Here is a 21,633-nt window from a genome sequence, read left to right as displayed (position 1 = left end):
TCCTGTACACGGCCTCTACACGAACTGGTGTGGTTCCCAAATATTTGAGCAGTGCTCAAGAATTGCTCACACTAGTGTTCTGTACATGGTCTCTACACGATCTGGTGTGGTTCCCAAATATTTGAGCAGTTCTCAAGAATTGGTTACACTAGTGTCCTGTACACGGCCTCTACACGAACTGGTGTGGTTCCCAAATATTTGAGCAGTGCTCAAGAATTGCTCACACTTGTGTTCTGTACACGGTCACTACACGATCTGGTGTGGTTCCCAAATATTTGAGCAGTTCTCAAGAATTGGTTACACTAGTGTCCTGTACATGGCCTCTACAGGAACTGGTGTGGTTCCCAAATATTTGAGCAGTTCTCAAGAATTGGTTACACTAGTGTCCTGTACACGGCCTCTACACGAACTGGTGTGGTTCCCAAATATTTGAGCAGTGCTCAAGAATTGCTCACACTTGTGTTCTGTACACGGTCTCTACACGATCTGGTGTGGTTTCCAAATATTTGAGCAGTACTCAAGAATTGGTCCCACTTGTGATCTGTACACAGTCTCCACACTTTTCTAAAATTCTCCGCAAAAACCAAAGTCGCCTTCCCTTAGCTGAGTCTTAGCATGCTTGCTACATGTAATGTCACTATGCAACGTTACGCCTAACTATTTAATGGACGAGACAATGTCAAGCAACACACTATTGATGCTGTACTCAAACATTAAGGAATTGTTTTCCCATTCACCTGCATTAAGTTACAATTTCTGCTTTCAGAGCAAGCTGTCTGCTGTCAGAAGGCATGACTCTGAGCTCACACCTGGTGGCTTTATCTTCTTGTTGGCAGGCATGATACTGAGCTCGCACCTGTGGGGCTTCGTGGCGGACACGCGGGGTCGCCGGCTGGTGCTGTCTCTGACGCTGGCTGCCAACTGCCTCTGCTCCGTCGCGGCCGCCTTCATGCCCAGCCTGCCCCTCCTCATCTTCATGAGGCTCCTCAATGGCGTCTTGTGAGTCTACCTTCTAACACCACCAAATTTTACTGCGCCGATGCGAAGCTCTTACATTACTACACGTTCGACTACATTTGGAATGCATACAGACATACACGTACACATACACACTGTACCCTGTCATCGCCTCTGCACATAGATACCGCACACTCATCGTAGATTCCCAAAGGTATGTGGTGCCTGTCGTCTACCCACGGTATATGCTATTCCAATGAATTGCAGGGCGAAGATTTGTGTGTAGATAGAGCTGACGCGCAATAGTGTTCCACATGTGTTCTATTGGGTTCACATCAGGCGAATTTGGTGGTCAAGGCATCATTGTGAGCACAGTATCATGCTACTCAAACCGCTGTAGCATGATTATGGTTGTGTAACACAGAACTACGTCTCTCTCTAAGACTCCACGACATCGCAGAAAATATCAAGCATCAAAGGTGTAGATGGTCCGTAGATACAGATGATCATGTAGTACACAGCTGTAATGGTGCCCTTCGTTACAACCACAGGTAAATTGCGTGGAAGATGGCATACTGGAAAACTACCTTCCACCTTATATAATAAGGAACATAATTCATCCAACCAGATGACAGATCTCCATTGACGCACAGTCCAACGTCAATGATCCAGTGCCCACTGCAGTGGTAACTGACGACGTCATTGGGTCAACATGGGAACGTGTAGGGATCATTGGCAGCAGAGCTCCATGTGCGGTAGTGTATGCTGAATGGTGTGCACTGAAACACATGTGCCTGCACCATCACTATAGTCCGCAGCTCGTGGTCGTGCGGTAGCGTTCTCGCTTCCCACGCCCGGGTTCCTGGGTTCGATTCCCGGCGGGGTCAGGGATTTTCTCTGCCTCGTGATGACTGGGTGTTGTGTGATGTCCTTAGGTCAGTTAGGTTTAAGTAGTTCTAAGTTCTAGGGGACTGATGACCATAGATGTTCAGTCCCATAGTGCTCAGAGCCAGCCACCATCACTATACTCTGTCATCAGGTCTGCCATGGACCTGTAGAAAAGAGGACAAACCTCCAAACTGCACGTTCCATGAGAAGTTATAGATTTCCGCACCATTATTCAACCAGTTTCCACGGACGCTGACAACAGCAGCCACACCTCCAGCCGACCAGCTTCACCATTTCGTAGATGCTCGTTCCCAGGTTCTGTGGCATAACAATCTGTACTTTGTCAAAGTCGGGTATGGCAGTGGGATTAGATTCGATTAGATTCAGTTTCCGTCCATCATACACATGAAGGAGATGGTTCTCATGGGTGTAGAACGTCGGAAAGCATAATATAAGAAACGTAATGGTTCAAATGGCTCCGAGCACTATGGGACTTAACTTCTGAGGTCATCCGTCCCCTAGAACTTAGAACTACTTAAACCTAACTAACCTAAGGACATCACAAACATCCATGCCCGAGGCAGGATTCGAACCTGCGACCGTAGCGGTCACGCGGTTCCAGACTGTAGCGCCTAGAAGCGCTCGGCCACCCCGGCCGGCTGAGAAACGTAGATTATTTGAATATAGTACTTATATCTCCGGCAATTTGTCAGGAGACTGACAAAATATGAGAACTGCTAATATTTACAGCATAAATACATCGTCGGAATGAAACGTAGTTATGCAATTCATTTATCATAAACGAAGTACCGAGTCCTCACTGTTGTGACCAAGTGCTGTCAAATCTGAAATCCAACAGACACTTTCAGTTAAGCTGGACTAACAGTACCTGTTAGGATACTGATCTGTAGAGTAAAAGGAATTGCCTACCAAAAGATCTTTCAAACTCTGTTTAAGCTGTACTTTATCTGTAAACAAGTTTTGTATAGTTGCTGGCAGTTTACTGAAAATGTGTGTTCCTGAATATTTGACCCCTGTTTGGATCAAGATAAGTGATGTTAGGTCTTTATGTAGGTTGTTATTATTCCTAGCATTGCTATAATACAGGGAGTTTCAAAGAGGATGTACGTATTACAAATTATTATTTTGTCCAAACTATCGATCACTGAGCCTCGGATACATAGTCTAGTTTATATTAATATCCGCTAGATGTCAGTTTCTTCTGTTTTGCTTGGTAACCGTCATATGTTTCAAATTGCTTCTCCCCAGAAGAAATCATTTTGTGTTATCGAGTTTGCGAAGTGCAATTCCGTGATTACAGTGCAAAAACGTTTCAGATTGAGGTACCAAATTGATCCTCCGAATGGGTGGAACATTCGCAGAAGATATCGACAGTTTCTAGATACAGGATATGCATTTAAAGGAAAGAGTCCGGGCCGCCCTCGTGTTCCTGAAGAAAATGTTGCACGAATTCAAACTGCTTTCCAACGTAGTCCTTCAAAATCAGCTCCTCGTGCCAGTCGGGAGTTACAACTGCCTACAACAACAATTTGGCGTGTTTTGAGACGTCGGTTGGTTATAAAGCCGTACAAGTTACCGCTGTTACAAGCTCTGCGTCCTGATGACAACGAGTGGCATGTTGTAACGAAATTCTTGATGCTATTGACAACGATACCACTTTTGCACAACGCATCGTGTTGAGTGATGAACCGACTTTCCATGTCAGTGGTCAAGTAAACAAACAAGATGTTTGAATTTGGGGTAGCCGATGAATATGTAAGAGATTCGCCCAAAGTCAATGCGTTTTGTGCGATATCCCGATCATCTGTTTACGGTCCATTCTTCTTTGATAGAAACACGGTTAACGGCCAGCAGTATCTCGCTATGTTACAAAACTGGTTGTTTCCGAGGCTGCACGAAGACAACTTCATTTTTCAATAAGACGGGTCACCCCCTCATTGGAGTCGGCAACTGCGTGAATATCTGAATGAAACTCTACCGAACCGTTGGATTGGTCGTCAAGGAGCTGGCTACACGGTCACGGTCACGGTCACCGGATTTGACACCCTTTGACTTCTTCCTGTGGGGTTTCGTTAAAGACAACGTTTATTTACCACCACTCCCACAGAACCTGGAAAAGAACCGGATCCGTACTGCCATAACATCAGTGACGAAGGACATGTTTGCCCGAGTGTGGGAGGAATCTGAGGATCGATATGATATTGTTCGTGTCTCTGATGGAGGACACATTGAACATCTGTAATCTGAACTTGACAGGTTCGTAAATGTGTGTGTGAAGTTTCATTTTCGTATGTCTTAAAGTTTAATAAATATATGCATTCGAAATATGTATAATCTTTTTGAAACACCCTGTATATTGAGCTATTGGTTGGAAACAGACATTATTTGCACAAATTTCATTAAGGAATAAATAAACTGAGAAGCAATGGTTAAAAGACCCAATTCCTTGCACATTTTTCTTACATCACAAATGAGTCTTATTGCACGCTTTTGCGCTCTAAGAACTTTTGCTCTTCTTTACAAGTTACCCAAAATATGATCCCATACGATATAGAACAATGAACTAAGCTAAGTATGCAAGTCTTTTTTATATTTATATCTCATACATATGAAATTATTCACATTGCAAATAAAGCCTTGTTTAGGTGCGTCTGCAGTTCTGTGGTGTGCCCTTCCAACTGGGTTGACAGTGTTACATTTCTAGTGATATACCTGGATAATAAATTCTCTTCTATCTTCAAGTCTTCAGATGTTATACACATGCTGGAAGGAAGTCTTTTTAAAGTTTACTGACAGTGAATTACCTTTAAAACATTTATTAATGTTAGTGAAAATCTGATTAACAGCCATTTCTAAAGCTGTACTTGACTTGCTATTTAACAAATGTTTATATCATTTGCCAACAAAATAAACTCATAAACTCAGTATCTGGCAAAGTAACAGACGAGAGGTCATTAATATACACAAGGAAAAGCAATGGACCCAAGATGGAGCCTTGAGAAACAACACATGTAGTTAATTCCCAATCAGACGAAGACAGATTGATTACTCCACAGGTATTTCGCAATAACAGCCACTGTATACTGTTGTTTACATAAGACTATAACAATTTTGCAGCACCATCATTGACTCTATAATATTCTAATTTACTCAAGAGAATGCTGTGACTCGCACAGTCAAAGACCTTTGACAGGTTATGGAAAATGTAAGTAGTTCTAATTTGTTACCTAATGAATTAAGTACAATCTGATATTCGTATAAATAGCCTTTTCTATGATGGAACCATCAACGAGCCTAAACTGTGACTTGGACAATACCTTATTTGGTTCCAATTTGTGGCCAGTAACATCGTTAGAATGGTTCCCCATTCATTTCTGCTCTGCTCTGCTCACAAACTCTCTTTACTGTGTCACATACATGTGGTGCCACCAGCCGGCATTCCATGTCACAGCACTGTGTGGTCAAAATGCTTTTTCGCACCTTTTATTAATTTTCTAGTTGTTGGAAGACTAATTCTATTAATTAAGTTATTCAAAAATACAGATAGTTCTTATTGCGACCATTAGTGTAAAAATGGTTCAAATGGCCCTGAGCACTACGGGACTTAACTTCTGAGTTCGTCAGTCCCCTATAACTTAGAACTACTTAAACCTAACTAACCTAAGGAGATCACACACATCCATGCCCGAGGCAGGATTCGAACCTGCGACTATAGCGGCCGCGCGGTCCCAGACTGTAGCGCCTATAACCGCTCGACCACTCCGGCCGGCTCATTAGTGTACTAAATATTTATTTACCCTTACATATTCCCACTTCCCAGCTTTATAAATTGCTTCAGATGTTTCTGGAATTAATTTGGTTAATGTGCACTGTGGTATTCGAGCGCTGTCTTGTAAACTAGAGTAGCTCTCTCCTGTAACAAGGAATTGCAGTGTTACGTTGAGCCTGCCTTCTGCAAATATAGCATCTGTCAAGTGAGTATTATACTTTGTAGTATGAGGAGCCACTTTACAGAGCAAATACTGAAATGCACTCTCATCCGTTCGCAAGTTATTTGTACTCGTATATTAAGGCTTGACGTCCTCCACTCGCAGCTCTCGTAACAAATTTTTCTGAATGCCTTTACTATCTCGACCTAAAACCCTTGTTTTCCGCCGCTTCTCTTCCAAACGCACGCACAATTCAATTGTGGTTCAAGCAACTGCAGCTCATAACAAGTTCTTGTTTTCGGTCCACCTTGAACTTTCACGAAAATATGATGACAGTGTAGTACCCATTTTCAGCGCCACTTCAAACATCTTTATCAGAGACGAATATTTGATGATATTTCTTTGTCAAAGGAGTGTGATAGTGTAATAGAGGCCTTAGAACTGGCAACAGCTACAAGTGTCAACCATTCGTGACACCTCAGATAACAAATAAACACGCCCCAGTTAATTAAAGCCGCAATTATATTCCTATTTTGATCTAAAGCTCCCGTTGCAACTGACATCCTGCTGTATTTCATTTCTTAATTAACATTAATTTTATGTCGATGTCTCTATTACTTTACACCGAGATATACTCCTCAAACAAAAACCGGGTAGCAATGAAACAATCAAGGGCATAGAGCCGGCAGTGGTGGCCGGGCGGTTCTAGGCGCTTCAGTCCGGAACAGCTCGACTGCTACGGTTGCAGATTCGAATCATGCCTCGGGCATGGATGTGTGTGATGTCCGTAGGCTAATTACGTTTAAGTAGTTCTGAGTTCTAGGGGACTGATGACCTCAGATGTTAAGTCCCATAGTGCTCAGAGCCATTTAGTCCTATTTTAGGCCGTAACAACGCATTGGCATTTCATTCGGAAAAATCTATGCCGGTTCAAATGGCTCTGAGCACTATGGGACCTAACATATGAGGTCATCAGTCCCCAAGAACTTACAACTACTTAAACCTAACTATCCTAAGGACATCACACGCATCCATGCCCGAGGCAGGATTCGAACCTGCGACCGTAGCGGTCACGAGGTTCCGGACTGAAGCGCGCCTAGAACCGCTCGGCCACCGCGGCCGGCAAAATAGGACTGAAGTACAAAAAAAAAAAAAAAAGCTGATGCGATTTCAGCGCATGTAGCAAATATGCTATACCTGGACCCAAAAATATTTTTATGTTCTCAAGGCTTGCTTTGCTGGACTTAGTTCATAAACTGACAAGCGATATACCGTACATAAATATTAGAGGGTTGGAACTTTAATAGTGGCAACTATTTATTTACAGCTCGTACAAAATAGATACGTGTTTCAAAGTTTTACTGACCTTCAGTGTAGTCACCAGCATTGTGTATAACTGAGTATAGGATACTCTCAGCAGTGCCAGTTGTGTTGACAGTTCGAGCGGCGCGGTCTATTGCCCGACGAATTTGTAGCAGTTCTGAAGCGAATGCCGTGAAGTGTTTCCTTCAGTTTAGAAATCGAGTTGAACTCACGAGGGCTTCAGTCAGCGGCGTGCAGTAGGTGGTATAGCACTTAGCAGCCCCATCAGTCAAACAAATCAGTAACGGATTGCACTGTACGTGCTTGAGCATTGTCCTGCAAAATGATGGTCAGGTCCTGCAGAAGGTGTCATCACTTCTGTCTCTGTGCTGTTCATTTTTGGAACACACCCTACGACCAGCTTAGAGATAAAAGTGATGACACTTTCTGCAGGACCTGGCCATCATTTTGCAGGACAATGCTCAAGCACGTACAGTGCAAGCTGTTACTGATTTGTTTGACTGATGGGGCTGCTAAGTGCTATACAGCCTAATGACACACCCCTGACTTAAGCCCTCGTGAGTTCAACTCGATTTCTAAACTGAAGGAAACACTTCACGGCATTCGCTTCAGAACTGCTACATATTCGTCAGGCAATAGACCGCACCGCTCTAACTGTCAACACAAGTGGCACTGCTAAGAGTATCCTACGACTTCCACATCGCTGGCAACGAGTTATACACAATGCTGGTGACTACTTTGAAGGTCAGTAAAACTTTGAAACACATATCTATTTCGTACGAGCTGCAAGTAAATAGTTGCCACTATTAAAGATCGAACCCTCGTATTTATGTAGTTATCACGGAATCTTATTTTATTATTACATCAGAAAATCTGCAACTTTTTATGAAACTGCAAAGAGAAGTTCCTTCTTTTTGTGAAACATTTGCATCCTTTGCGTGTACTGTACTACACAAATGTCAGACGCTCATATCGAGGCAACGACGTTTATGTGTTTTATACACCATACCAGTTAAGTGGCAAGGAGCTTCATTGCTCCTGTTGGTGGCAAAGACTTTGGTACTCTGGGGTTTTCCTCGTTCGATAGACATCATTTTTGTCATCACATCCCTCCTCTGCTTCTTGATTCTCTCTTCATCTTCCATCCTGTAAGTTGTTACTGACAAAGCAAACTCCCCGTCGCTTCCCACTCAGATTTAGTGGTATGATCACAGAGACGGGTTTTACGATTAATCAAGGAAAACCTCCAGTTGGGAAACGGGGCGAAAATTAGTTGGTTACTGTCGAGTTGCAATTTACAATTTCTTTATTGATTACTTCAACCATTAAAAGTCATTTCTTTACCACTTGACCAGGAACAGATGAGTGCCTTTTCAAAACAATTTACTTTACAGTTTACGGCCAAACCATTTTACTTAAAACCGGCTTTGATAAAACATTTGATAAGGATTCAAAATTTTCCAAGTAATGAAATTAAAAAAGTTTCCTTTACCGTTAATAGCCAAGCCATTTCACTTAAAACAGACTTTGATAAAGCATTTAATAAAAAAATTAAAACTTTCCAAGTAATGAAACAAAACACCAATTTGCATAAAATTTCGCTACCGAACATGTAGGGAGCCACTTCTTTTAATTTTGGCACAACAAGAAATTAAATTACAAGGACTCGCTAACAGGGAGGCAGAACTAGCATTTTCAAAGGATGCCACGTAGATTAAAACAATCAAAGTAAAGATACAGTCATTCACCTTTTACAATAACTAACAATTTTAAAGCCAAGAAATTTTTAAAAACCGACCAATGAAAGGCAAACTTAACCGTTTTAAACAGTGGCCAAAAACAATCAGAGTAAAATACAGCCGTTCAACATTTTACGGTAACTAACAACTTTAACACCATGTCCTGCCACCAAAATGTCCTGGGATAGAAATAATTAACCGACCGGGTGTAAGGGCGGTCACAATTGTCTCCCAAAGGATGCTTAGGCGAGAAGCGGACTAACAGACCCACAACGCCTCACATTCAGCAGTCACATCGACCTCACGTTAGGCCAGGGGAGGAGGAGGAGGAATCAAATCATGAACCATAATCGCTGCCCAAAAATACACTTCCTACCGGGCAGTATTAATAAGAAGCGGAAAAGATCACTATCTATAATTACACCGGCGACAGGGACAGGAATCACGAACGCAGGAGGCCACAAGGCGGAAAAGACGCTGGTTGCGCAAACGATAATTCTTCAATTAACATCTAAACCTTTAACCAGCTTAACTTGCAGTTGATCAGAGAAACAGCAGGTGAACTCCGATGCAAAGGTTCCTCACACCCGGCCGTGTCCACGTCGCCAGCGTACCCAGCTGGGCACAGTCAGGCAGCCACGCGCTCTGTCACCGGAGCCCTCGTCTTCTCTGCGCCCACGGCGGCGAAATGCCACTCCTCAGGTTAGGCGAGTTACTGGTCCATCATTCCCGCCTCCAGACGGACAATTTAAAGACATCCGTCGCCGCTCCCACCAAGTAGCTACTCGGAACCACAGCCGTGACCCCCGGGTGCTCACAGCAAGAGCCTACAGCCTTGTCCCGTCAACTCGGCCCACTCGTCTCGCACCGCCAGGATAGACCACGCGGCTTCTCGGAACAACAGCCAACTCTCCACCGCCACGCCACGCTGCGGTCTCCTCGTACGACATTCTCTAATTCCCGATTTTAAAAACCGACCGACCGACTCGTTACCGCTAGGCAACCAACCGGCCGTCCCCCCCCCCCAAAGATCTTATTCCCTTACACAAGGCTAACAGGAAGCAACGACTCGAAGATCGGTAAGACCAGACACGCACAGAGGGGAATCTCAACAGAATCGTACGCAGCATTACGATAAATATGAAAGAATCAATTAACGATGGAATGGAAGGGCTCAGATCTTAACAGCGCGATATATGTTGAGAGCCAACACACGGCTCAAAGTGGGTAGCCCGTCAAAGACTGAATGCAGATCATGCATCAAAATAGGAAGAAGGTGAAAGAAAGCCAAATAAAAAGAGTGAATAGTCCAAGAAAAAGAAGTGCCGTAAGGAGCAGCCTAAAACACCAACGGCGTCGTGGGTATGTGGTTATGGTGTTGAACTGCCAAGCGGGCGAGTCATATTCAAAATTCCGTCGTGCCATTTATTCTTTGTTTTTTCACAACATTATGAACTGTTCGTCCGGCCACTGAAGTGTTTGTTCTCTTTCTGTAGTCTTGGCAGTTGTCATAGTAGAGATAGTATTTATAGAATATGAGAAATATAGTAAGAATACGTAACGATCCCAAGTAACCGTGATGAATAGTGAGAGCAGACGAGATACCGCATACACGTCTGACAGATATGAAAACTACAAATAAACGGGTATGGACTCTGTTACAACAAAGTAATTCGAGAGTCAAGACTTCCAAAACGGAACGCAACTTCAAAGACATTACAAACGTATGTTTTGACAGAGCACAGAGAAACTGTGTGATTGTGAAACTGTTGCGTTCATTTGTTGCTGCTTATGCGACGAAGTATTATGTTCTCGTCATTTTCTTGGGAGTGATCACATTCACATTCATACGAACAACTAAATCGGGCAAGGAGGCATATCTCACTCACTCACCAGGGGTACAGATTAGGTGCGTCGGTACGAGATTCCTGTCATATGACACACGTACTGTCATTAATGCCGTGTGTGACACACCAGACGTGTGTCATTTTGATTGCTAGTAGAGTAGTTGTGCAGAATCATCTGTCATTATAGGTCCCTACCTCTCACCTCATTGTTGGAAACGAACGTTACACCACGACACATACACAAATCTGAATAAAGCGAACAGCGGAAAAAAAATCGGCACGATAGAGGCTTGAACATGGCTCGCCCGTTTGACAGATGAATAACGTAACCACTTAATCACGAGGCCGCATGTTCCTAAATTGTACTTCTTGTTCTTGTGCAGTTCACTGTTTATATTTTGTTTTTGTTTTTTTCACAGTTCAGTGCACCTTCTTCCTGTTTTCATCCTTGATCTTCGTTCAGTTTTTGTCCGACTATCCACTCGGCCATCTTACCACTAAATCTGAGGGGTGTGGGGAGTTCCCCTTTTAACTATAGATGCAGAGCAGTCTATCACTGTTCTGATGTGAGGAAATATAGAATCACTTATTCCATATCGTATGGTACATTAGAATACTGTGGCATATTCTAAACACTTTGTAACTCAAATTAACTAAAAATAAGTAGAAACTGTCTTTATTTCCCGAAGCCATGCTGACATTACGAACAAGAGGTTTCTTTATGACGTTGCCACTGTATGAAGGGTAATAAATTGGAGGGGACATCATTTATTCATATTTATTTATTCAAAGTTTAATTACAGTGAATTAGCTTTAAACTATTAATTAACGTCAGTGAAAATTTGATTTTTAGCTATTTCTAAATCTGTACTTGACTTGCTACTTATTGCAATGTTTGTATCATCTGGCAATGCAGCAGACGAGATGTCATTACACAACAAAAAAGCGATGGACCCAAGAGGCAACCTCAAGGAACACCACATGTAATTAATTCCCAATTTGATGAAGCTGGTTGAATCGAGCAATATCTAGATTTTGTGGCGCATTTGGATGTGACAGTGCTCCGACGCTGACTGCACTGGGACATCGTCAAAGTTCCAGTCGACCATGCACGGCTGCTGCAAGGGCGGATCCACATACTGTACACTGAGCACATGGTAAGCCCTTCACATATCTGCCTGTCATCCCAGAAGAAGTCACAGTGCCGCTGCAACATTCTGTGTCATCGTTCACCACTGCTTCGAGACCAGCATCAGCTGGTCAAGGTAATTACTGACCCACAGGTATGCTGCTGTTAACTCCCCAACACGAATGGGTCTCTTTGAAATGGTGCTGTGCCCAGGAAACATAGAATGCTAATGAATCCAGTAGCATTGTGTCAAGGGTGAACTGCGGTTCTGCTCTACCTCAAATGACCATTGTCAGCGACTACATCTACATCTACATGGATACTCTGCAAATCACATTAAGTGCCTGGCAGAGGGTTCATCGAACCACCTTCACAATTCTCTATGATTCCAATATCGTATAGCGCGGAAAGAATGAACACCTTTATCTGTCCGTATGAGCTCTGATTTCCCTTATTTTATCGTGGTGATCGTTTCTCCGTATGTAGGTCATCCCAGAAGAAGTCACAGTGCCGCTGCAACAGTCTGTGTTATCGTCCACCATTGCTTCGATATCAGCAGAGAGATGACGACCTGAAGAGAGGTAACATTCTCCAAATGTTTTGGAGATACACAGTGGCTGGCGCTACTTCAAATGGTTCAAATGGCTCTGAGCCCTAGACTTAAAACTACTTAAACGTAACTAGCCTAAGGCCAGCACACACATCCATGCCCGAGGCAGGATTCGAACCTGCGACTGTAGCAGCAGCGCGGTTCTAGACTGAAGCGCCTAGAACAGCTCGACCACAACCGCCGGCATTGTGTGTGGAGCCATCTGATTTGAGGTCACAGCTGTTAGTAATTGAGGGAACTCTGCTGGTACAATAATTACCTCATGGACACCATGCAACCTTGTCTGTCGTGGGGGAACTCTTCGACACTCTTATTGCCATCCGATAAGTGGGCTCATACAAGGAAATTGACCTAAGTCGTAACACGACTCTGTGAGTAGACAATTTTCCATTAATACTACAGATAGCCTGGGGAGAACCAGTCATGAGAAAACAAGTCCATAAGGTGAGCAAGATGTAGGAGACAGACAGAATACCGTAAGACTTGAAGAAGAATATAATAATTCCAGTCCCAAAGAAAGTAGGTGTTGACAGGTGTGAAAATTGCCGAACTATCAGTTTAATAAGTCGCGGCTGTAAAATACTAACACAAATTCTTTACAGACGAATGGAAAAACTGGTAGAAGCCGACCTCGGGCAAGATCAATCTGGATTACGTTGAAATATTGCGACACGCGAGGCAATACTGACCCTACGACTTATCTTAGATTAAGAAAACGAAAACCTGCGTTTCTAGCATTTGTACGTTTAGAGACGGCATTTGACAATGTTGACTGGAATACTCTCTTTCACCTTATGAAGCTGGCAGGGGTAAAATACAGGGAGCGAAAGGCTACTTACAGTTTCTACAGAAACCAGATGGCAGTTATAAGAATTGAAGACCATGAAAAGGAAGAAGTGATTGGGAAGGGAGTGATACAGGGTTGAAGCCTATCCTAGATGTTATTCAATTTGTATATTGAGCAAGCAGTAAAGGAAACAAAAGAAAAATTTTGAGTATGAACTGAAATCCATGGAGATGAAATAAAAACTTTGAGGTTTGATTATGACATTGTAATTCTGTTGGAGTCAGCAAAGGACCTGGAAGAGCTGTTGAATGGAATGGACAGTGTATTGAAAGGTGGATATAATTGAACATCAACAAAAGCAAAACGAGGGTAATGGAATGTAGTCGAATTAAATGAGGTGATGCTGAGGGTATTAAATTGGGAACTGAGACGCTTACAGTAGTAAATGAGTGTTGTCACTCGGGGTGCAAAATAACTGATGATGGTCAGTATAGAGAGAATAATAAATGTAGACTAGCTATGGCAAGGAATGCGTTTCTGACGAAGAGAAATTTATTAACATCGAGTATAGATTTAAGTGTCAAGAAATCTTTTCTGAAAGTATTTGTATGGAGTGTAGCCATGTAAGGAGGACAACATGGACGATAAACAGTTTGTAGAAGAAGAGAATAGAAGCTTTCGAAATGTGATGGTACAGAAGAATGCTGAAGATTAGGTGGTTAAATCACGCAACTGATGAGGAGGTACTGAACAGAACTGGGGAGAAGAGGAATTTATGGCAGAACTTGAGAAGAAGAAGGATCAGTTGGTATGACATGTTCTGAGGCATCAAGGGATCACCAATTTAGTAATGGAGGGTAAAAATCGTAGAGGGAGACCAAGAGATGAATACACTAAGGAGATTGAGCAGGATTTAAGTTGCAGTAGTGATTCAGAGATGCAGAGGCTTGCACAGGGTAGAGTAGCATGGAGAGCTGCATCAAACCATAACAACAACAACAACCAGCATAGTCTTTGTACAATTAACTCGATTTTGTAATCACTGCATTAAAATCACATAGCCTCCCTATTCGGGAAGTTTCATTTCGTTTCCTCCTCCACTTCTGGGTGCTTTACTTCGCCAGGAAGTGTAGTTTGACAAGTACTTATATCTCTATGCTCGTCGTCAAATATATGGAGTCTAGGAATCCTATGTACTCAGTTCGCTTGACAAACAATTCAAACAAAAATTAATGAGTTTTGTTACAAAAAAGTAAATGACAATACTTAACTTTGACAATCACACAGATGTGTAGCAAGCAAAGGGCGATATAACGAAATAATCGAGCTTCTTTGGTACAAACAAACCTAAGTCGCTGCTGCGCAAGTGCCCAATCTGGAAGCTGTTGTTCAACAGGGGCGTCGCCAGTTGGTCGCGGCGCTTACGTCATCTCCATATAGAGGCCACAGCTGTGGCGTTGTCGTCCTGGAGCGGGGTCGGTCACCGTGCGATTGGCTGACGTCTTCTCACAGCCATCTCTTCTCTGTAGTTCCCGACTGGCGGGCCGGCGCTTGACTTTACGCCGCAACACCAGCAACATGGCTCCCCTTGCTTAGATGTAGGTCTACAAAACAAACGTCATTTATCCAACGCTTCTGTGTTTCAAGACGATTTTCTTCATTTTTTCTTGAAATTTATTTGCAGCATACTCATCTGTCGTGTAATTTGCCTTTTTTTCAACTTTTTCTTTATGCACTTTTTATGTACGAAGGGTGACACAAAAGTAACCGGAATCGTGATGCTGCACATCGTTTACTTGTAGTAGCAGGTTGCGCCGCCAGAGGGCTCTAGTAGGAGCTCTGCTGAGTCATTCTGCCATGCGGCGTCACCCAACAGTGAGAAGTGTGGTTTCTTTGGCAGTACTTTGAATGTGCATACAGTGCAGGCAATGGCTAGTTCTTATGAACAACGTGCGGCAGTGAAGTTTTGTTTGTTGCTCGGCAAGAACGCAGCAGAAACTGTTGCTATGATTCAGACAGCCTACTAAGGCCATGCTCTTAGTAAAATGTAAGTGTACGAATGGTTTTCTCGGTTTAAAAAGGGAGAAATGGTGGGTTAAGATCAGCCCCATTCCGGTCGACCCTGAACTGCTCGAAGAGAAGACAACATCGACAAAATCCGTGATCTCATCAGTGAAAATCGACGTAGGACAATCGACCAACTCGAGAACTTGTCCGGGTTGTCCTGGAGGTAAATTCAACGCATCTTGACCATCGATTTGGGGACGCGAAGAGTGGCAGCAAAATTCGTGCCGAAATTTCTTACCGGGGATCAAAGGGATCGTCGCGTTCAAGCCTGTCTCCAAATGAGGGACACCTTCAAAGATGATCCACATTTTTCATCAAAATCATTACAGGTGATGAGTCATGGTGCTATGGGTACGATCCGTAAACAACAGGCATCACTATGGAAGTCACCTGGCTCACCTCGACCAAAAAAAGCTCGACAAGTGAAATAGAATATGAAAACGATGTTGGTCTTCTTTTTTTGACGCAAAGGGATCGTGCACTCTGAATTTGTCCCCGAAAACCACACAGTAAACCAACAATTCTATTTGGAGGTTATGAAACGGCTTCACAGAAGTTTGTCGCGAAAACGTCCGGCTTTGTGGGATTCTGGCATGTGGTTCCTGCATCACGACAACGCTCTCGCGCACACGGCTCTCAGCGTTCGCCGGTTTTTCGCCTCAACGAAGACGACTACCTCGACCCACGCGCCCTATTCGCCGGATTTAGTACCCTCGGACTTCTTCCTATTCCTGAGGATGAAAATAGACTAAAGAGGGAAGCGTCATGAAAGTGCTAGCAGGTATCAAAGAGGACGAATTTAAAAGGTGCTTCGAACACTAGAATGAACATTTGGACAAGTGTATTAATGCTAATGGAGAGTACTTCAAAGGAGATTATGTAATACAACGTGGTCTCCTGACCTTCATTGCTTACATATTCCGCCCTCACAATCATATTCCACACATCATGATGCTTCATTCGAACCAAAACTCGATAAGATAAAGTCAATGTTGTATGAATTCATGCAAATGATACGCAAATAACAAGTGCACACCGGGCTTTAGATACTCGAGGCTGGCATACATACACACTCAAGACACGATGGATTGGTTGCCTTGAACGAAACGTCATTCTCCCGTTTTAGAAGAGCAATGTTGATTGGTAGACGATATTACTGACGCCTTGAGCTGAAGCAGTAGTGGAAGAGACCGAAAGATATACTTCACATCTGGCGTGGAGAGGGGCCGTTCCGTTGTCGCTCTTGGAGCGAGAACATGTAATGAGAGCGTGTGTGCTCGTACGTGTACTCAAAGAGTGAGGAACAAGTCTCTCCTCAGTACTTCACTGGGAGAGCACGTCTGTCGAGAGCGAATGGGAGTGCGACTCTATATTGAGTGTTGTTCACTGTGTTGGTCGACACACTTATTGTGTGGTGTGAACGGACAGAGTTATAGTTAAACGTCTTCGAGCGAATTTTTGAGTGGCATCGCGGTGGACTGGTTATCTGACCGGTGTACCACGCCAATAGTTAGGCTAGGGGCAAATAGGAGTCCTTGACTTCATCAAGGCGTAGGGAGAGTTTCATTGGCGAAGGTCAATTCAGATAGAACGAGAGTTATCTTATTTGTCAGCAGCGAGTGGCGCAGACAGCAGTCATCGCAGCTCACGGTATTGTGCGCTACAGCTATTGCGAGCCCCATATTTCCTCCACAACAGTACACTTAACTGCATTTCACACACAACAGCCTCGACCATACCTAGCAACATTCTAATGGATAATTGTTCAAGTTGAGTAGGCGTGCCTCTCAGCCATTCTGCCAAGTCAACAACCATCTTAAACTTTGTATAGAAATTTCATTAGCAAATCCTATCCCTGAGAGGTAACTTCACATTCCTAAAAGAACCAGGATATAACTTGTTCAATTCATAACTGAAAGTGCCATTGTGATTTCTCAGAAATTTTGCAAAATAAATAATAATTTTCGTTAGTTTCATGTTTTTCTTACACTAACTAGCACTACTCCAGGAGCCAAGTATCCCACTAGTTACGTAACAAATTTAGTGAATTTTTGTGTCATTTCCTTACAGCGGATGACTCCAGAAGATATTGCTGAAAGTTTTTCGGGCATTTCTCTTTAGAACGTTAGGAGCATCTGTCTGACTTCTGTAGTAGTGTGGGGGTGGAAATTGCATCTTGCAGGAGCCACAGGGTAAAGGGTACATCTCAGATTAGTCAGTTGCGCAGAATGACAGGACAGCACTCACACGCTCACAATTAATGTTGTATTTGAAAACAATAAGGTATACACTTTCTGGAAAGAAATTCAGGTTATTTTCGGATCCCCCATCGTATTCTTTGTTTACTGATGAATGGTGATTTTGTGTACATAGTTCCGTGTAGTCAGCGTGTACACAACTTTCCCACCAGAGCGCACCCCGCTAAGCACAACAGCGCAGGTGCAGCGCTCGTCTGTCTCTGCACTAAAAGATGGCGCTGCCTTAGAGACGGACCAAATTCTGCTTCCGCCAATCCATGTATTATTATGTAACGCAGCCAATGAGATTGCTGCTAATGTAGAACCTTTTCTCCTTGCGGATCACACTCGCGCAGTGATACATGAACGCGCGAGGTATTATAACGAGTGTACAGACCTCCGATTAGTCAGTCTGCATTTGTCTGCACCAGTCTGTACCAGTCTACATTAGTCTGTACCAGTCTATAGTCAAGTTTCAGTCTGCGCCTAATAAGATTATCATAGTCCTGTACATAGCCATGAAGATAAATGTATAGACACTTTGTCAAGTATCAGAGATATGTGATAATAAGATTAACGTACCAATACCAAAGGAACTTCAGATTGTCAATTGTAAACAGCATCCAGAATCAAGTTATGTAATGTCTATGATTATTATTATTTTCATAAATGTGTATGAAAATTAAGCAAGTTGTGTTTAAAGTTGGTCACCGTCAATCTGCTACTCTAAGTGTGCAGCTGCTAAACAATTAATCCTAAGTCGGTGCGGCGCAAGTGCATAATCTTGAACGTGTTATTCAACTGGGGCGTAGCCAGTCGTTTGCAGCGCTTATGTCATCTCCACACAGAGGCCGCTGCTGTTGCGTTGTCATCTTGGAGAGTGGTCGGTCAGCGTGTGTTTGGCTTCTCTGTAGTTCCCGACTGGTGGGCTGGCAATTGACTATTCGACGTAACAACAGTAACATGGCTTTCCGTGCTTAGATATACGTCTACAAAACAAACGCCATTCATCCAACGCTTCTGTGTGTCAAGACGATTTTCTTCATTTTTTCCTTGAAATTTATTTGCAACATACTCATCTTTTGTGTAATTTGCCTCATTTTTTTCAACCTATTCTTTATGCACTTTTTTATGTGTTTTCTGTTTACTGATGTATGGTGAACTCCATATTGTTACGTTCATTAATCGTTTACACCTATTTGTAGATCCTGTGAATTGTTTTGTAACTGGAGCAGTGTTGCTTTCTTGCCGATACCTCCCGCAGCGTGGAGTAATGCTCTTGTGTCTGGTTTCCCGCAGCGTGTGCGGGCCCTCCGCCGTGACGTACGCCTACCTGGGGGAGTTCCACTCGGACAGAACGCGCACGCAGCACATCGTCTACGTCTGCCTCTTCTTCGCCATCGCCAACATCGCCCAGCCTGGTAAGCCACACACGCCCGCACGAGCAAACTCGGAAAATTTCGAGCATTAACCCATTCGTGACCAGTGGGACATACACTGATCTCCCAAAACATTATGACCACTGCCCACCGCGACAGTGCATGCCGCTTGATGACGCTGCGGGTACGTGACGCGGTAACGAAAGTATGTAAGCGGGGCAGACACAGACGGGGTCTAACCCTACCCAAGATATGGGCTGCAAATGGGGAAATCCATTGAGATAAGCGACTTTGACAAAGGGAAGGTTATGACACTACTGACCATTACAACTACTACACCACGGAGATGTGCTACAGACGCGAAATTTAACCGACAGGAAGAAGATGCTGATATATGCAAATGATCAGCTTTTCAGAGCATTCACACAAGGTTGGCGCCGGTGGCGACACCTACAACGTGCTGACATGAGAAAAGTTTCCGGCCGATTTCTCATACACAAACAGCAGTTGATCGGCGTTGCCTGGTGAAACGTTGTTGTGATGCCTCGTGTATGCAGGAGAAATGCGTACCATCACGTTTCCGACTTTGATAAAGGTCGGATTGTAGCCTATCGCGGTTGCCGTTTATCGTATCGCGACATTGCTGCTCGCTTTGGTCGAGATCCAATGACTGTTAGCAGAATATGGAATCGGTGGGTTCAGGAGGGTAATACGGAACGCCGTGCTGGATCCCAACGGCCTCGTATCACTAGCAGTCGAGGTGACAGGCAACTTATCCGCATGGCAGTAACGGATCGTGCAGCCACGTCTCGATCCCTGAGTCAACAAATGGGGACGTTTGCAAGACAACAACCATCTCCACGAATAGTTCGACGACGTTTGCAGCAGCGTGGACTATCAGCTCGGAGACCACAGCTGCGGTTACCCTTGACGCTGCATCACAGACAGGAGCGCCTGCGACGGTGTACTCGACGACGAACCTGGGTGCACGAATGGCAAAACGTCATTTTTTCGCATGAATCCAGGTTCTGTTTACAGCATCGTGATGGTCGCATCCGTGTTTGGCGACATCGCGGTGAACGCACATTGGAAGCGTGTATTCGTCATCACCATACTGGCGTATCACCTGGCGTGATGGTATGGGGTGCCATTGGTTACACGTCTTGGTCCCTTCACATTTTGGGGAAACAAACGTTTATTCTCAAAATGTTACAGCTTCTCTCTTGTTTGTACGAAACACCGCCGGCTGCATCGGTTATTAGCTGTATCGCCTGGTCTACGCTATTAATATTTACCTCGTACACCTCTGGCCTTACAAAACCCGAAAGAAAGAAATCCAAGAGCGTCGTATCAGGAGAGCGGACAGCCCGTTGTCTGGAAGATGCGTGGCTAATCCATCTACCAGTAAATGTTTCCTGCAAGCAATCCCGAACGATGACTGCAAAGTGCGGAGGTGGGCAGTGTTGCTGGCAAACAACAGTCTTTCACCTACTTCATTCTCCGCAAGCCACCTGATGGTGTGTAGCGGAGGGTACTTTCGGTACCACTATCTGATCCCTCCATCCCTGTTCCATTCGTTAATAGTGCGTGGGAAGAATGATTGTCGGTAAGCCTCTGGACTGGAGCTAATTTATCGAACTTTCTCCTCGTGATCTATACGCGAGATGTATTTGGGGGGAAGTAATATGCTGTCCGACTCATCTTGAATAGTGCCGTCCCGAAATTTCAATAGTAAATCTCTCTATGATGCACAACGCCTCTCTTGTAACGTCTGCCAGTGGAGTTTGCTTAGTAACTCCGTAACGCTCTCTCACCAGCTGAACGATCCCGTGAAGAAACGCGCCGCTCTTCGTTGGATCTTCTCTATCTCCTCTACCAGTCCTACCTGACAGGGATCCCATATAGATGAACAATACTCAAGAATCTGGCGAACAAGCGTCTTATAGCCCACTACTTTCGTGGGTGAGTTACATTTCCTTAAGATTCTTACGGTGAATCTCAGTCTGGTGTCTGCTTTCCCCACTATCTGTTATATGTGGTCATTCCACTCAATATCGCTGTGGATAGTCACGCCTAGATATTTTACACCAGTCACTGCATGCAGCTGTTTGTCATCAATAGTGTAGCTGTACAGTAGTGGATTTCTTTTCCTAGGTATGCGCAATATGTTACATTTGTTTACGTCCAGGGTCAACTGCCAGAATCTGGACCATTCATCAATTCTCTGCAAGTCGTTCTGCAAATTCTTACTACCTCCTGGCGTTGCTACTTTGGTACAGACAACTGCATCACCTGCGAGTAGCCTTAAAGAGCATCCGACGCTTTCTACTAGATCATTTATATACAGGGTGATTCAAAAAGAATACCACAACTTTAGGAATTTAAAACTCTGCAACGACAAAAGGCAGAGCTAAGCACTATCTGTCGGCGAATTAAGGGAGCTATAAAGTTTCATTTAGTTGTACATTTGTTCGCTTGAGGCGCTGTTGACTAGGCGCCAGCGTCAGTTGATGCTAAGATGGCGACCGCTCAACAGAAAGCTTTTTGTGTTATTTAGTACGGCAGAAGTGAATCGACGACAGTTGTTCAGAGTGCATTTCGAACGAAGTATGGTGTTAAACCTCCTGATAGGTGGTGTATTAAACGTTGGTATAAACAGTTTACAGAGAATGGGTGTTTGTACAAAGGGAAAAGTTCTGGACGGCCGAGAACGAGTGATG

At 43.8% G+C, this 21,633-nt stretch overlaps 1 protein-coding gene across 1 annotated transcript in view; it reads left to right on the top strand.

Moving 5' to 3' along the window:
• LOC124719077 (synaptic vesicle glycoprotein 2B-like) overlaps positions 1 to 21,633 on the top strand; it is a 126,607-nt gene that overhangs the window by 34,906 nt on the left and 70,068 nt on the right. Inside the window, exons 4-5 of the mRNA XM_047244758.1 lie at positions 837 to 999; positions 18,834 to 18,955. Of these exons, the coding sequence (XP_047100714.1) occupies positions 837 to 999; positions 18,834 to 18,955 (285 nt within the window). The remainder of the gene's footprint in view (positions 1 to 836; positions 1,000 to 18,833; positions 18,956 to 21,633) is intronic.

The sequence above is a fragment of the Schistocerca piceifrons genome, chromosome 10 (genome assembly GCF_021461385.2).
Source record: "Schistocerca piceifrons isolate TAMUIC-IGC-003096 chromosome 10, iqSchPice1.1, whole genome shotgun sequence".
In the NCBI taxonomy this organism is placed as follows: Eukaryota; Metazoa; Arthropoda; class Insecta; order Orthoptera; family Acrididae; genus Schistocerca; species Schistocerca piceifrons.
Note: the sequence above shows the minus strand (reverse complement) of the source record. Positions and strands in the feature narration are given on the sequence as shown.